General features: G+C 46.4%; 1 protein-coding gene across 1 annotated transcript in view; it reads right to left on the reverse strand.

Annotated features, from left to right (window-relative positions):
- The window catches only part of MAP1LC3A (microtubule associated protein 1 light chain 3 alpha), a 38,401-nt gene that overhangs the window by 13,592 nt on the left and 6,676 nt on the right, over window positions 1–18,133 (reverse strand). The window contains exon 2 of the mRNA XM_065414476.1: window positions 5,912–5,967. Within this exon, the coding sequence (XP_065270548.1) occupies window positions 5,912–5,967 (56 nt within the window). The remainder of the gene's footprint in view (window positions 1–5,911; window positions 5,968–18,133) is intronic.

Consider the following 18,133-nt stretch of genomic DNA (forward strand, 5'->3'; position numbering starts at 1 on the left):
AGGTGAAAAATTGCAATTAACTGGGCGCACAATCACTCCCATTTAGAAACCTGACTACGTAACTGCATCTGCATCTACTTGCAAGCACACAAAAAGCATGTGCAATAGCAGAAGGGCTGAGGCCTAGTTCAAAATCAGGGTCAATATAAGACAGAGATCCTGTTCACATCTGAACTGGCACTTCCCAACAAAAGCACTGCCTAACACCAAACTGGGGCAGGAGCCTGGTAGGATGGTAGCCACTCAGAAATCCGGGCTTTCCTTGGGTTTCCCATCTAAACAACGACCTTACTATGCTTTGCTTTTGAGATGTGACAAGATCACAGCCCAGAGTGACGTGACTACAGGCTTGAACAATTGGTGTTAAGCACCCCTCAGAAACAAAAATGACAAGAGCAACTTTTAGCTTTGCTAGTCATCTCCCTGCATACTGCACTAACAGCGATGCAGATAAAAGTTTAACGGTGAAAGGGCAGTACTTCGTTAAAATGCATTAACGCTTCTTTGGAGTTCACGAACCACAAGCGCTCTCCGTGCAGTTTCTGAGAAAGCAGCATGTGACCAGCTCACGCTTCTCTGGAAACGGCAGGAAAGATATTCTATCCCTGGGTCGGCAACCTTTCAGAAGTGGTGTGCCAAGCCTTCATTTATTTACTCTAATTTAAGGTTTCGCGTGCCAGTAATACATTTTAACATTTGTAGAAGGTCTCTTTCTATAAGTCTATAATATATAACTAAACTATTGTTGTATGTAAAGTAAATAAGGTTTTTAAAATGTTTAAGAAGCTTCATTTAAAATTAAATTAAAATGCAGAGCCCCCCAGACCACTGGCCAGGACCCGAGCAGTGTGAGTGCCACTGAAAATCAGCTTGCGTGCCGCCTTCGGCACACGTGCCATAGGTTGCCTACCCCTGTTCTATCCCATTAGCACCCCACACTAGGTCATAAATCAGCTACTAAAACCCAGCTGTGCACAGGGGAGCTGGAGGGAAGGGAGATGGACTCACTTCAACCGCCATGGATGACCTTCATGCCATGACTCCATGAGACAGCAGCGAATTTACACAAGAGAATTCCATGTGGTCATATGTTTGGAAGCCGGTAACCATGGCCAGTTCAGCAAGGAGTGATGGCGCTTGGTGTATGGAAAACCAGAAGGAAAGTAAAGACGGGGATAAGTGAGCGGCCTGATGTGGAAAGCATTGGAGTGGACCAGAGGAAGAAGATTCTACCCAAGCAGTAGAAGTGCTGAAGGATGCTTTGGGTTGGCAGTAGAGTTTGGACAGATAAGCAGCCTCGCAGCACAGTCAGAGATGGAACTGTGGCTCAGCCATGAAGAGGTGCATGGCTGCACAGTTTTCTTCTCAATCTCACAAGGTAAGTATGGTTCAGCCTTATCAGAATTTGGATGGGAGCCCAAAGAAAAGCAGCTGCAGGAAATGGGTTTGGTGACTCAGGAGGGGGCACTCTTCTCCACAGGTCTGAGGAACCAGTGCTCCAGCATGGATTGAGAGAGCCCTGTACTGCTGGTACCAGCTCCTGGATGAGAAAAGTTGACGTCCTGACAACTTATTGCCCAGAAAGATCCCCTAGCACCTTTTAAGTGTAAAAGTGCTAACCTCAGCGTCCTGCCAAGTTCTGTTTAGGGAATTAAATTCCAGCCAGCAATTTTGATAGGACACTTCATCCACAGATTATAAAGCCAGAAGGGATGGTTACGTTTGAACTGCTGTACATCACAGGCCTCCCTGAATTGATTCCAGTCTGACTAGAGCAAAACATCCAATCTGATTTTAAAATTGCCAGAGAATCCACCACAGCCCTGATCCAGGGGTTAATTGCCCTCTTAGGAACGGCTGTGTAGCACTGATGCACACTGTTTAAAGGTCATTGTATTTCATACTGAAGGAGGATATTTCAGCAGCTAGATGAGATTCCCAGGTCTGAAGGATGCAAAATGCTTTTGTACTCTGCATTTTCCATGCAGGTCTGATAAGGAGTGGTCAGGCAGTCAACTGGGATTGCCAATTTAGGATTTATTTTCAGTTTATTAAGTATGCCAACTGCATTTCTGAGAATAATTCTATTGCTTTATTCATAAATCCTTTACATTCACAGAGTTAACATCTTTCATTGTGGACCTGCAGACTCCTCTGGGGAGGACCAAGACAGTCAACTGGCACACAGCTTAAGAGTGAGGGGAAAGGAAAATATTGCCTAAAGACCCTGGCTCAAGCCTCTCATTTTATTAGAAGTGCCAAGGGATCTTCAGTATCTGTGCAGAGCTGCATTTTGGAATGTCACTGCCCTTAACTGTGTGATTACAATGCATTCTTTGAAACTCAGGCCTGCAAACTAGGAAGTAGGGTCAATCAGACAATGCAGAGCAAGTGAAATACACACCTAAAGAGACTCCTCCCCTTTCCTGAAACCACTACTCCTGACAGAATTCATGTGCGCCGCATACTTCTGCACGGGTGCACAGAAAAATGCAAACTAAAGCTGCAGGGGGACACCTGCCTCTTCCCCGGCAGCCCAGTCAGCGCGTCTGTTCCAGAGTGCCTGGAGCAGCCTCAGAGAGGCAAATCACTGTGGGGGGAGAGGGCTGAGCATGCGTGCTTGCGGGGGAGACACTGATCACTGTCAGGGGGCGGGGCTGGCCAACAAGCAAGAGGGACTCTCACTTGCTAATGCGGCTCGCTGGCCGTGGAGGGGGGTAGGTCTATTTATTATGCACAAGGAATGCTCTGTCCCTGAGGCAGAAATGTAGCAGCCTGCCTGCCTAGTAACATGTCTGTTACTTCTTGAGAATCAAAAACACACTTAATTAAATATTAGTATCATGTTACTGAAAATTGTTTGTTTTTAAATTGCTTTTGTAAAAAAAAAAACCCCACATTTTGTTAATGTTGCTGTTGATGGTTAATTGATCTCATCCTCGGAGGCAGAAATGTAGCAGCCTGCCTGCACAGTAACATTGGGCTTGTCTACACTGGCAATAGTGTTAATGTTCCTATTGTTAGTTAACTGTTCCCATTCTCAGTCAATTCCCCCAGGAGCATAAAACCTGTAAAAGTTTTAAGGCCCCTACACTGCCAGAATGATGTAAAGCCTTATAAATGACAGTAAGGGAATCAGCTAGGAAGATCTATGTGCTTTCTCACTTTTTTCCTGTGCTAAAGTGGCACAATGGGGTTAGATTACAGCTCAGGATTTATTTTACTTCCCCATTTAACAAAACAAAACAAACAAACAAACAAAAAAACTGGAGGGCAAATAAAACATTTACCAAGCAGTCAATAAAATGTCAGGACAATCAGAACCAAGCACTTCCCAAAGTACCCAGCCAGGTCCAGGACAACCATTAGCAAAACTGTATAACTTTCATGTTTGAAAGTCTGAGCAATTTAAAATGTCGTTCTATTTTTTTTTTTTTTGCACTGTTTCGTGTTCTGTAATGTAATTTAAATGAAAATCTAGGATTATAACTGGAATGCAGGGTATTAGTTACCAAGTATTTGTAACTTAACTTGCATGTGTTTAGGAAATGTTGAATAGTTATTGTGACTTTTTTCTGCATTGTACTTAAATAACTTACCAAAACAATTGAAACTGGTATGATTATATTGCATTATTTTGACAAATAAATTTTTGCAGAATTTTGCATATTTTTTGGTGCAAAATCCCCCCAGGAGTATAACCACAAATCAAACACACCCCACCATCTCCTTCAGGTGCTGTTAAAAAGCAAGAGGAAATACCGAGGTGACCTCACCAGAGAGCTCTCAGAGTGGGAATTAGAGAGGGATAGCAACTATCAGATAGGGAAAAATCACACCAGCTTAACTACTCAAGCAAGAGGGATGTGGTTCAAAGCAGTCCTGGGAAGAGATAGGAGAATTTCCCAGGGTAGTGGATTTGATCCTCCTTGCTCATCTCAAATGCCTCTCTGGGGAAGCAGACCATTTGGTAAATAGTGCTCTCCACTTGTGACAAGGGTCCTAGCCAGATCTTGGACTGAATGTGGACGGGAGGGGGAGGGAAGGGAGGACCCATTCACCCTGCCTGTTCACTCAGTGTCCCAAGGTTTCTTGTACAAGGGCTAAACACAACACACAGTAACCTACAAGCACTTCATTAGATAGGGTAAATCGGAACCATCTGACATCATGTGTTACCTAGCTTTAGTTTTGGTTAGAACTTCAGGAGCAATGCTAATACAAACCTAACTCTCCTCTTCACAGAGGATCATATTGTTAATTCTTTCCATTAGCAAAAAGTTTTGCTGAGGCAAATATACTTTGATTTCCTGCTGTGTCAAGTAACTCCTGTCCACTTGAAACGGAGACCCTCATTTCAGCTGAAGACTCCAGGTGCTAGTGTAATACCAGTAAGTTACAACAACATGGCGGGAGACAGGACTTTGCTCAGCTCCCAAAGCACCCTATGTTTAATTGTAGAGATGGATTTTTCGCTCAATGTGAGAGCACAAGATTGGCAATTAAGGTTTCCCAGACCCTATTCCTGGCTCTGCCACTGCCAGTTTGTGGCCTTGGGCAAATCACGTAACCTCTCTACACATCAGCCTCACTACGCTTAAAAATGGATATTTTTACCTATTTGCGGGATGGAAAATTAGTATTTGTGAAGTGCTTTGACTTGGAGATCCTTGAGCGTAAAGGTGCCACACAGACAAGCTAAGTACCATCCCTGTATTAATAATGGGGTGAAATTGCCCATGACGGCAGGCATGGTGTACACAGAGCAAGAAGCAGTTCCTGCCTTAAAGGGCTTACCATGCAAGTAGACAAGACAGACAATGTGTGGGAGGAGGGAAGCAGTAGTATCCCCAACAGACAGTGATTCAGTGACTTTGCCCAAGGTCACATAGGGAGTCTGAGCTGGGAACTGAACCCAGATGCGGGAACCACAAGCCTGAAGCCATCCAAAGACAGGTGCCAACCAGACAAGCAGCAGATCCTGTACTTTCATGTGGCACGTGCCCCAGCATCACGAATGCCAATTCAAGCCAGTCCTGGGCCGGTTTTAGTGGAGTTCAAAAAGCAAGCAGCTCCTGAGCAGAGAATATTCCTCCCCACTGACGGGCACGTCCACTGCGGGGCTAGAACAAGCTCAGACAGGCCAGAGAGAAAAGGAAGTTAGGGAGGGAGAGCGCACATGAACCCTTCAATTGCTGACAATATCCTAAGAAACATGCGGGAAGCCAGGACATAATCCAACAGGGACAAATCTAGACAGTCAAAAAGCAGCAGAGGCTCTTGAACACCTTCTGGTGTGTCAATAGCAAGGCTTTTGGCCAGCACTTCACTTCGATACCATTCAATCCTGGGTGTCACCTGCACGTTCTATTAGGCCATGTTGTGTCCAATTAAGCAATTGACGGGGGGCAGAGGATGCAAAGAATTATCCAGACCAAAACTCATTTAAATAGAAGATACCCTCCCCCTGTCCTCAGTTGATCAGGCTGAAAAGAGGGGCCATCAAATTACCCAGGACAGGTTAAAGGGTCAGTTACTGCAATAATCAAGCAGGGCATTTTAAAGTCTTGTTCTCAGGCAGGGATGCCACTTAGGTAGTTTGTAGATCAGATCAGCTGTTTGACTCTTAGTAAGGCTGGTGCAGGAAGCGGAAACAGTAATGGCCATCGGTTTGTTCTGTTCACAATTTGGTTCTCTAGCACTGAGCAGCTCATGTACACAGAAAAAGACTGGGGAGAAAAGTCCTTTAAAACAGTTTAGCGTTGGCTTTGGCGGACGAAGCATTATAACCATAGCTACTGACTGCAGAGGCTCTGCCCTATACAGCACTGTCTAAGGGACAGCTCTGCTCAGATATCCAGTCAAAATATAATTGAACAAAAAACACATAAGAGGGAAGTCTGGCACTTACCGGGATTTTGCTTGGATGCTGCTCTCGGATCTGCTGCACCTCTTTCGAACGATCCGCTGGGAAGGAAAGAGAACAAAGCTTTGAGAAGGAGTCTGAACCAGCGCAGTTGGGCGTTTCAGACCAAAACAAAGCAATATTCGTAAGAGCTGAACTTGAAAGAGAGGGACGTGTTGCAGACAGAAGCAATATTTATCAATACTGGGGTCAAACATGCAGAACCATAAGACAGACACGCTCCAAATGTACATAAGACCACTTAGCACTTCCACAGCCCTTTATAGCTCCAAAACTTTCTACAATACTGACCACTTCTGAGAGGTGAGGACACATTATCTCACTGCGTAAAATGGGGAGACACCTAGGTGAAGTGATTTAAGATACACCACAGGGTGCTCGGATTTTCAGGAGGAGTATAAAGTCAGGCTCCTAAATCCACACCTAGCCACAGGCCTGATTTCCAAGAGTACTGAGCACCCAACACCTCCCCCCTTGATCTCAGCAGAGCTCAGCGCTTTTCCGAGTCAGGCAACAGCCCAAATTTTGGGTCCTAATTTATGAAGGTTTTGACCCTCGACTTCCTGGCTCCCAGGCCCACATTCCATCTACACACCCACGTTGCTTCTCCAAAGGAAGAACTGGCCTCAACTTTGATACCCTCTGGCAGGGTTTTAGATGTCACAGCCTACTTACAGCCCAATCTGGCATCCTAAATGATGCTTCTTAGCAAGAACCACTTGTGTCACCATCACAGGATTTATAGCTACAAGCACTTTGTTGGCCATGAGAGAATTCACTCCCAATCTCACTACTGAAGCAGGACAAAACAGAGAGGAAGAGGTAAAGGAGAGGAAATTTTTGCAGAAACATCTTCTCCATTTCAGTTCTGTGCCCTTCAAAATCTGATTTCCCACAAGGCGTGGCTCTTATTCCAGTGAAAGCAACAGGCAACAAGTCAGATTCTTCATTTTTATTTGAGAATTTCAGAGCCACCTTTGGCTCAGGACGTTCCCCAGTCCATTCAGTACCTTTAGAAACAATGGGACTACCAAAATAGATACCCCAGACATAGCCACCAAACACACTGCTGGGCAGACTGGGTAATAGGGGGAGCAATCAATGGAGAATACAGACTCTGGATCAGTTTAGAGAACAGAGTGACCACCAGCTCCATCCTTAGGAAAGACTAAACAGCCCATCCTACACCAATCAGCAGGCATGCACGGGATGTAGCAGTTATGTTTCTAATGTTTGTTTTATGTTTTTCCATCTATTGGAGCTTTTATTAATGCTTCTGAGAGCCATTTATGGGGTCAAATAAAGCAGGGTGTCATCTTCTAGTGGTATTTCAGTTCCTGGATGGTGAAAATATCACAAGACAACCAGATTTCATGATATTTCACTCCAAAAGTGCCTCCCCTTGGGGAAAAATATCCCTTTTATACCCATAAAAACTAAAAGTAAATACCAAGATGTTTGGGTTTATTAATGTTTATCCAAACACTAAGACAATCCTGGCAACACACCCATTCCACAGACCCTACAGGACAAAGACATTGCTGTACCCAAAAATGGATTGGCTGTTTCTCCATTTCAGTTTTGCACTCTTCAGAGTTTGCTTTTCTGAAGAAAAAAAAAATGCAAGGTAACATTTCCATTTCCCAAGTTACTGCCACACAACTATAATCTCGGGAAACTCTTTTGATCTGCAGTAGGTTACACAGAAACTAGCATTATGTTAGGAGGAGCCATACAGTACCAGTGATCCAATTCCAGCAGGATTCAGCACCTCAGGAAAGCAGACCACAAGTGACAAAGGACAGAGCTACATCCAGTATTGCTGCTCACATTCTGCTCTGCACAGTGAAATACATAAAAGGTCTGGTCCTCATTCTTTGCAGACCTAAAGCTCCTACTGAAGTCAATAGGCGTTGTGCACATGCAAATACAGGATCAAGTCCAAAGTGTATTTGTGCCACAAACAACACTATTTCAATGTGAGACTCGGACAACTACAAACAACCCCAGGCAGCTGCATACGTCAATTTAACAAGACTTAAGTCCCCCTTTGAAATCGGTTGCTAAGAGATTATCAGAGAGTCAGAAGGAGAAATGTTCTGTTACGGCAGATTCTGAATGGCGTCATTTTATTATTCCTTAGGACGAGCAATGTAAATAATTTCATTACAGTGTCAGACTAGTGCACTTAGGTGCCCCCACCCCCAAGTCAATCAGAAACTTCAGCACATACACCAAGTCTTCTGTGCACTTCAGGCCCCTCTTTATCGGCTAGAGATGATAAAGTCTCTTTCGACTCAATCCTGAAGCAATGCTAATTGACAGGGGACCGTATCCCAAGAAGCAGGCAGGAGTTATGGCTGCCCCTTCTACCTGGCAGCGGGGATGGGGGGGCAGTGCCCTTCCTTTGCCAAGATGTATCTCAGTTGCTGCTCCTGAGTTATCAGGTAGCAACAGCATGCCACAGTGGTGCTCTCTCTGCAGGTGACCCAGAGAGAAGGATGGCCTATGGTTAGGGTGCTAACCTGGGCCATTGGAGACCCAAGTTCAATTCTCCACTCTGCAACAGACTATGTATGGAACCTTGGCCAAGTCACTTGGTCTTTCTTTGCCTTCAGTCTCCTATCTGTAGAATTGGAACAACAGCTCTGCCCTCCCTCCCAGGAATGTTGTGAGGATAAGAAGACCGTGAGAAGCTCAGATTCTGTGGTGACAGGGGCCATGTAAGTACCTACATTACAGAGCTGGCTAAGAGGCTGTAGCCTTTCCTCTCCGATCCAGATTCTGCCACAGCCCTGCCTTTGTCACTCTATAATGCACTAGAACAAGGGCTACCCAGCGGGCATCACAGAGAGGCTTCAGCTAGCGCTGGGAGCTGCTGCCCATTCCAAATAAGCAGGCAGGCTTCTGCGTCACCCTCATGCTGGGCTTTGCTGGATGTCCCTTCACTTTGGGATGAAATTCCAAGGGCTGGTGGTCACAATCTACAGAGCCTGCAAGGTCTAGTGGCAGATTAGTTAAGAAGTCACCTCTATCTTTATGTCCCATCATGTCTCGACTGCTGTCAGTTCCTGGAATAGGCTTCAGGGTTTGCTCAGTGCAGCGCCCTTTCCTCTGCCAATTCACCAGGCTTCAGAGCACAGTAATAAAGCATGCCTGTTAAACAGGCGTTTGGATGAGTTTTCACATGGCAGAGTGGAAAGATGTGCCAGCTAAGGACAGCAGCCACTGGGTGAAAGCAGCAAGTGCCATCAGACCTCTGTAGACAGGTGGCGGTGTTTGTTAACTGCAGTTAAGTAATGCAAGGATCCCAGACAATTTATCCTTGACCTACATGTCACCAAACCGGAAACCTTTACATTATCAGAGCTGCAACTACACCCTCTTCCCCAGACCTCTCACTGAAGGGACATGCCAGCAGCTCTGCAGTGCTCCTGGCACCAACAAGAGAAGCACCAAATTCAGATGTCACTGAGACACCTGAGCGAAACATTAAGATCCTGAGCACACGAGCTATGAGTGAAAGAGCAGCCTGTTTCCTTGCTCACACATACATTAATAATTAGGAGGCTAGACCTTTGATTAGCTCCATGGCGTAAGAGTTCAACATGGCAACAAGATGAACACACAAGCTTCTGATTGGTTCTGCCAGGTGAGACTTTATTGCTAGAGCCCCTTGGAAGCCAGGAATATTCTTGTAACATTACATAAACGAGGAAAACGGCTTATTTCTCTTCCAACTGCCGCTTCAGTTACTAGGGAGTTTCAGCAGCGTTTGCAGAATGCACAAAATGAAGTAATTCAGAGAACAAGCAAGAGGACAATGCCAACTCAGGGCAGGGCCGGAATGCAGGGGTGATACAAAAGTGTTAGTTTTCAAGGAATGATTGTATTTCAATGAAAAAAAAGTGTAGGTTGCTCCCTCTGCAGAGAATCCCAAAGCAGCAGCGTTGTGCTAAGGGAAGGGAGACGGATTCTAAAACAAACACTGAAACTGACCTGTACTTCCATTGTCTAAACTGACTGAAGTGTAAAATAAAAAAAGTAAACTGCCCATCCAGAAATAGGGAGCATCAAATCTGGTTGTTTAAATTCTTTCCATTTTAATTTGCTGACGGCTGTCAGAAACACTGGGAAGAGGTCAGTTATTTTTAAACTGAGTATTTTAAAACTACTGCTACAATGGGATGCACACACCCTGTCTCTGGGCTTGCCAGGGTCACAGGGACCTGCAATCAATGCAAAAGCACTTAGGGAGCAGATGTCATGTGACTGGTCAAATCAGCTCCTGGAGTCAAAGGAATGGAGATTCTCATGCAATTTCATTTTTAGACAATATGTAACTTTCTAGCCCTCAAGGCTGTGGAGAAAAGCCTGGAGGGAAAAAAGATGACTTGTGTGCACCCCAAGAGCTCAAAAACCAGAACGTAAATAAAGAACCCCCAATTTATTATTTTCTTAGAGTCTCATGGACTTTAAGCCAATCTTGTTATTTCGGGGGCCAGACATGATTTTTGAATGTTTAGGGGTGGCAAACCTACATTTGTCGCTTTGCTCATAAATAATGAGCCAGGCCACAAATAAGTCGTGCAACCCAAACTCATGTCACTATAACCATTGTACCACCCCATTCCATCACGTATTCTCCCTAACAGTATATACAGAATACACACAGGCACTATACACGTATTTGTGTTTTTACACCAACACAATTCACATAGGTGCTGTACACACTACTGTATGCATGCCACAGAACCCCTATAACTAATTTATAGCCACATAAATATTGTATGTTCCAGTATGCACTTTAAAATATGAACAGAGACAGTACATTCTGAAAAGCACTTCTGGATCCATTTAGATGTGAGGAATTACAGAAACATGCAGTCATTATTATTAATAAACCTTTGAAAAGGAGTCTTAATCTATCCCTCGGGGGTTCTGCACTGAGTTGTGGCTAAGCGACATCTGCTCAATGTAGTTGAAGCTTTACTGCTCCATTTTTCTCACACAACCACATAAAAGCTTAACCTAGATAAGTTATTGGAGACGAGAGGAAAACGCTCACCTGCCTCTTTGCAGAAGGCAATTTACAAAATGCTGCCACATGAGTCAGGCAGCCTGAAATCAGGAGGGATGAATGAAGGGAAGCAGATACAGACTGGAATTAAATCCATCATCCAGTTGTAGCTATTACCTTTCTCAGTGGAAAGTGATTAGACTGCAAGCAGAAGGGAGAGGAAAGAGTAAAAGAGCAGAAGACAACAGGAGGACACGCGGTGGTAGTGGGAGCATCACGAGTCCTGATTCTCAGCAATGAAATAAATAGCCTCCCATTGACTTGAAAGGGACGTGGATCAAGATTTGAGAATATAAACCTTCCCCTTGGTTAGTTTCAAGTGCTGGCAATCAGCCAGCAAAGAGCTGGAAGCATCTAGGCTCATGCTAGGAAAAGGATGAGTGTGTGATGTTCAGATAGGTAAAAAAAACCACTAGATTTTCAACCAGAAACAGATTTTTCCTAATATATACGTTCATTCCTCTCACCAAATCCCCACACACCTCAGCACAAGAGGCAGCATAGAACTAATCTGTGTGGCAAACAGCTCTGCTTCCCATGGGAAAGTGGGGAGCAAAGAAAGTTTAAGACATGGATGGGCTGTGGAACAAGACAACAAATGTTTGGAAAACCAAAGTTGGAACACACCATCTCCTGCCCATCTTGCTAAGCAGGAATGACAAGAGCTAATGGTCTCCGCACAGTGTTTGAATTGGGTTTGGATAATTTACAAAAGTGCTCTGGATACAGATTAGCTGGGCTTTCACTTAGTCGTTATCATTGTTCCTATTTCAAGACAAGGGGAAGAGCAAGTTCCCTCCCTGAAAAACAGACAAAGGTTGTCTTCTGCAAGTGCCTCTCTGTAGCTTTTGCTGGCCTGCTCCTCAGTCTCTTTATTTTCAAGATATTTATAAACTTAAAAGTTACTTCTTCAAAGCAGAAAACCACTTCCAAACAGACAGCTTTAAAACTTACCAAATATCAAGAGCAAAACAAACAGTAGCACAGAGGCACAGAGCCTAGGACAGCTTATAACTAATGGACAAAGAAACCATTTCATTTCTAGGGCAATATTTTAAGCACACACAAGCTCAAATCCACATATGCAAAAACTCACATTTGGTAATGGCTAGAAAGGATCTGAACTATTTGCTTTGCACACAAATATGCCAGACTGCATGCGCACATTTGCAGGGCCTATACTGGGAAAACCACTGAAAAATCCAGCCTTTAAAGTCTCAAGTTTACTTTTTTTTTTTTTTTTGGCCTTTGCAACATATCTCTAAGCCATCTTGCTGAGCACAAAAGGCATCAAATAATTTCTGTACAACTGATGATCATCAATACACTTATACAGCACTTTTCATCCATGGACCATGCTTTACAGAGGTGACATCTGTCTCCAAGATGGAGAAACAGACAGTAAGTGACGCTACTTCCCCTATGGCGCACACTAAGCCAGTAGCAGAGGCAGGAACAGCTCCCAAGTCTACGGCCTCCTAGCCTGGAGCCCCATTCATTGGATCACCCTTTCCCTACTGCTGAGTCATTGGAGCAGTAGATCTTGGGAGGCGTATGTTGCGGTCAGACAGAACAAATGACAGACATGCAAGCCTTATTTTTCCTGGCAGTCAAATTTGTAGTTTGTGTCCTGTGCTCTTGTTATCAGACAGACTTCTGGAACATGGATATTGATTTAACTGGAATGAGAGAGATTTGTTTAGTTTTTCTTGTACTCGGTATTTTGCTAGCATCATTAATCAACCTTGCATCATACAACATAAAACCGTGGTGGAGACAACGTCCATCATCACTGCTATGAACAGATCTATATAAACAAGTGTGGCTTTAAAATTCTGTGCTCAACTAAGGTCCTGCCTAAACTGAAAGTAACAGTGAGCCTTGCTCCAACTAATCAAGCTATTTCTCGATAGCAGTTTTCAGTGTGTGCATGTGCAAGATATAAAGCAAGGGAAAGCTAATTCAAAGACAGGAGAACTACATTTAATTCTCACCATTCCTCCAAGCCACCTCCTTGAACCTCACCATGGGAAAACCTGTCCTGGTTAGCAGGATCCTTACCACTCCACACCGGGCAGAATTTGACCCCACGTGCTTCCTGTATCAACAGCTGCCTTTTCACCAAACAAAAATAAAAGAAGGGTTTGGATTCCCAATGCTAAAGGCTGATGATCAGCCAGAGAAATGGATCTGGGATGGGAACATGTGACCCACAGCCCGGAATTTGGCTAAGGAAGTCTGATGTGATTTGGTGATGTGGCTATCACCTTGCGCTGGTTGCCCCCTGCAGGATGTGTGTGAGAGAACCAAGGCGGATGAGGTAATATCTTTTATTGGTCCAACAGATTGTTGCAATAATGGATGTAATGTAATAAACCATAAATCCATTACAACAATCTGTAACCCAAACACCCCCTTTTTGTCCTATGACTAGGGCCCTACCAAATTCACAGTCCATTTTGGTCAATTTCATGGTCGTAGGATTTAAAAAAAAAAAAAAAAAAAAAAAAAAATTGTAAATTTCATGATTTCAGGTATTTAAATCTGGAATTTCAGTGTTGTAATTGTAGGGATCCTGACCCAAAAAGGGGGGGGGGCCGTGCGCAAGGTTATTGTAGGAGAGTTTGCAGTACTGCTACCCTTACTTCTGGGCTGCTGCTGGCGACAGCGCTGTCTTCAGAGCTGGGCAGCTGGAGAGCGGTAACTGCTGGCTGAGATCCCAGCTCTGAAGGCAGCGCTGCCACCAGCAGCAGCGCAGAAGTATGCATGGTATGGTATTGCCACCTTTACTTCTGTGCTGCTGCCTGCAGAGCTGGGCCCTCAGTCAGCAGCCGACACTCTCCGGCCGCCCAGCTCTGAAGGTAACAGTGCAGAAGTAAGGATGGCATGATATGGCATTGCCACCCTTACTTCTGCTCTGCTGCTGGCAGGGCGCTGCCTTCAGAGCTGGATGCCCAGCCAACAGCCACTGCTCTCCGGCTGCCCAGGACTGAAGACAATGCAGAAGTAAGGGTTGCAATACTGCAACCCCCCTAAAATAAATTTGCGAACCCCCCCCGCAACTCAGGGGGTCAGGTTTGAGAACACTCAAATTGGGTCAGGACCCCCAATTTCAGAAACCCTGGTCTCCTCCATGAAATCTGTATAGTATAGGGTAAAAACACACAGAAGACTAGATTTCACGGGGGTGGAGGGGGAGAGGGACCATATTTCACTATCTATGACCTTGGCTACCCTTGCACGTTATAGCACAATAAAGCCGCCAAGAGTGCTCTACTTCACTCCCCGTCCACACTGGCAAGGCACGTAGAGCGCTCTGACTCCGTGGCTGGAGCGCTCCTGGTACTCCACCTCCCCAAGAGGAATAACGTTTGTTGCACTCTCGCTGGAGCGCCGCAGCGCCAGTGTGGACACCTAATGCGCTCTGATTGGCCTCCGGAAGTGTCCCACAATGCCTGTTCTAGCCACTCTGGTCATCACTGTTGAACTCTGCTGCCCTGTCCTCAGGTGACCAAGTGTCAGACCCACCCTTTAAATTCCCGGGGAATTTTGAAAATCCCCTTCCTGTTTGCTCAGCCAGGCGGGGAGTGCTCTCAGCCAATCTTTCCAGGTGGCTATGCCTCCACAAGCCAGGCGATCCCCAGTATGGAGCAATGGCAAGGTGCTGGACCTCATCAGTGTTTGGGGGGAGGAAGCTGTGCAGTCCCAGCTGCGCTCCAGCCGTAGGAATTACGATACCTTCGGGCACATATCAAGGGCCATGATGGACAGGGGCCATGACCGGGATGCAGTGCAGTGTCGGTTTAAAGTGAAGGAGCTGCGGAATGCCTACCGCAAAGCCCACGAGGCAAACGGCCGCTCCGGTGCTGCCCCTGCGACCTGCAAATTCTACAAAGAGCTGGACGCGATACTTGGGGGTGATCCCACCTCCACTTCAACGACCACCATGGACACTTGCGAGCCCAGCACAGCAAGGGGGAGGGGGGAAGAGGAGGAAGACAGCGCAAGTGATGGTGCTGAGATGGGGGGGAGACACCCCGGAATCCCTAGATGCATGCAGCCAGGAGTTCTTCTTGAGCCAGGAGGAAGGCAGCCAGTTGCAGCGTCCAGTGCTTGGGGAAGGACAAACAAACAACAGAGGAGGTTCCTAGTAAGCGGCTTTCTTTTAGGGAAGGAAGTTTTTAGGTACGGGCTCTTTGGGCGAGGGGGAGGGGGGGACCATTGCTGCATACAGGCAAGCTGCATATGGGCCAGGGCGGAAGCTGCACTGTAGAAAAGACCCTCCCTTGCTTCCCTGGTCACCCTCAGCAGCGAAATATCTTCCAGGACGAACTCCTGTGGAGAATGTTGGGACAGTGTTCAGTGTAGGTGCCCCCTGCAACTGTTGGCTCTTCCCAAGGCACAGAAACCCGGACGACAGTACGGCCGTGAACCAATCAGTCCCCATGGACCCTGTGCTTACTCACCATTTCTGGGGCTCCCGTGGGTTATGTGCGCTCGCTTTGGGACAGGCAAAGTATGGGTTTTGTGATTGCCCTCCTTAAGTGCAGGGGAATCATCGTTCTGTCTGGTATGTACAATGCTGCCTCTAAGTGTTGCATTTTGCCTGTATAGGTGCAACCTTGAGATCTCAGACGTCATTCATATCACGGGCCGACAGACTGAGAAGACTCAGGAAGAGGCCGCGTAAAAGCAAAGACGACATGCTGCATGAAGTCATGCAGCAGTCTGTAAACGAGAATCGAAAGGCACAGAAGTGGAGGGAGAGCGAAAGGAGGATCCGCCAGGAAAACACGACGCACCGGCGACAAAGCACGGAACGGCTGATTAGCATCATGGAGCGCCAAGCGGACTCTATCCAAGCGCTCGTCGCCATGCAGGCGGAACACTACCACGCTCGCGCCCCCCCCCCCCCAAAAGCAGCCCTTGTCCCAAAACTCTTCCCCTTGTGCCCCCATTTCCCCTCCAACCCACTTTCCCCAACATCCGGGTTCTTACCGCCCCCAGTAGCTTCACCACCCACCCACAAAAACTACGACCCTTATCCACTGCACTCAACCCCCCTCAACGTGCCTTATAGCCATCCTGAAGTGCAACCCTCAGTGCACAGCACTCCAGCCAGGATTCGAGAGTAAGAAATCAGGACATACTCAAGCCTATGAGTGAACCGGTCCCCACCCCACCCCCTTGCCCTTTTGGTATTTCTGTGTTACTTTGGTTTTTTAAATAAATGAATTTTCTTTTCAATAAATGGAGTTTTTTTACTTTGAAAACATACTTCATTAGTGCATAAAGCAAAATATACCTTAGCCCAGGAAAGCAACAAGCACTGCAAGTCAGCGTACCAAACACAGCCACTGCACGTAACTCCCGTGCAGAGCACCAGACATTACTGGTGGCTTTCAGCCTCAAATTGCTCCCTCAAGGCATCCCTAATCCTTGCAGCCCCATGCTGGGCCCCTCTAATAGCCCTGCTCTCTGGCTGTGCAAATTCAGCCTCCAGGTGTTGAACCTCCGAGGCCCATGCTGAGTGAAGCTTTCACCCTTCCCTTCACAAATATTATGGAGGGTACAGCACGCGGATATAACCGTGGGGATGCGGTCTTCAGCCAAGTCCAGCTTCCCATAAAGAGAGCACCAGCGGCCCTTCAAACGGCCAAAAGCACACTCCACAGTCATTCGGCACCGGCTCAGCCTGTAGTTGAACCATTCCTGCCTGCTGTCCAGGCTCCCTATGTAGGATTTCAGGAGCCATGGCATTAAAGGGTAAGCAGGGTCTTCAAGGATCACAATGGGCATTTTGACTTCCCCTATGGTGATCCTCTGGTCTGGGAAAAAAGTCCCGGCTTGCAGCTTCTTGAACAGGCCAGTGTTCCGAAAGATGCGTGCGTCATGCACCCTTCCGGGCCAGCCTGCGTTAATGTCAATGAAATGACCACGGTGATCCACAAGCGCCTGGAGAAGCATGGAGAAATACCCTTTCGGTTAACGTACTTGGAGGCTAGGTGGGCTGGTGCCAGAATAGGAATATGCCTCCCATCTATCGCCCCTCCGCAGTTAGGGAAACCCATTTGTTCAAAGCCAGCCACAATGTCATGCATGTTACCCGGAGTCACAGTTCTTCTGAGCGGGATGCGATTAATGGCCCTGCAAACTTGCATCAACACAATTCCAACCGTCGACTTTCCCACTCCAAACTGGTTAGCGACCGATCGGTAGCTGTCTGGAGTTGCCAGCTTCCAGACTGCAATAGCCACCTGCTTCTCCACCGGCAGAGCAGCTCTCAATCTCGTGTCCTTGCGCCGCAGGGTGGGGGCGAGCTCAGCACACAGTCCCATGAAAGTGACTTTTCTCATCCGAAAGTTCTGCAGCCACTGCTCGTCATCTCAGACTTGCAGGACGATGTGATCCCACTACTCAGTGCTTGTTTCCTGCGCCCAAAAGTGGTGTTCCACGGTGGAGAGCATGTCCGTGAATGAGACAAGCAATTTCGTGTCGTATGCGTTACGCGACTCGATATCATCATCGGACTCCTCACTGTCACTTCGGATCTTAAGCAGTAACTCGACTGCCAAACGAGACATGCTGGCGAGACTCGTCAGCATGTTCTGCAGCAGTTTGGGCTCCATTCCCGCAGACCGAAAGGGAAGACATAAGAACGGCCATACTGGGTCAGACCAAAGGTCCATCCAGCCCAGTATCCTGTCTACCGACAGTGGCCAATGCCAGGTGCCCCAGAGGGAGTGAACCTAACAGGTAATGATCAAGTGATCTCTCTCCTGCCACCCATCTCCACCCTCTGACAAACAGAAGCTAGGGACACCATTCCTTACCCATCCTGGCTAATAGCCATTAATGGACTTAACCTCCATGTACTTATCCAGTTCTCTTTTAAACGCTATTATAGTCCTAGCCTTCACAACCTCCTCAGGTAAGGAGTTCCACAAGTTGACTGTGCACTGTGTGAAGAACTTCCTTTTATTTGTTTTAAATCTGCTGCCCATTAATTTCATTTGGTGACCCCTAGTTCTTGTATTATGGGAATAAGTAAATAACTTTTCCTTATCTACTTTCTCCACATCACTCATGATTGTATATACCTCTATCATATCCCCCCTTAGTCTCCT

The sequence above is a fragment of the Emys orbicularis genome, chromosome 12 (assembly GCF_028017835.1).
Source record: "Emys orbicularis isolate rEmyOrb1 chromosome 12, rEmyOrb1.hap1, whole genome shotgun sequence".
Taxonomy (NCBI): domain Eukaryota; kingdom Metazoa; phylum Chordata; order Testudines; family Emydidae; genus Emys; species Emys orbicularis.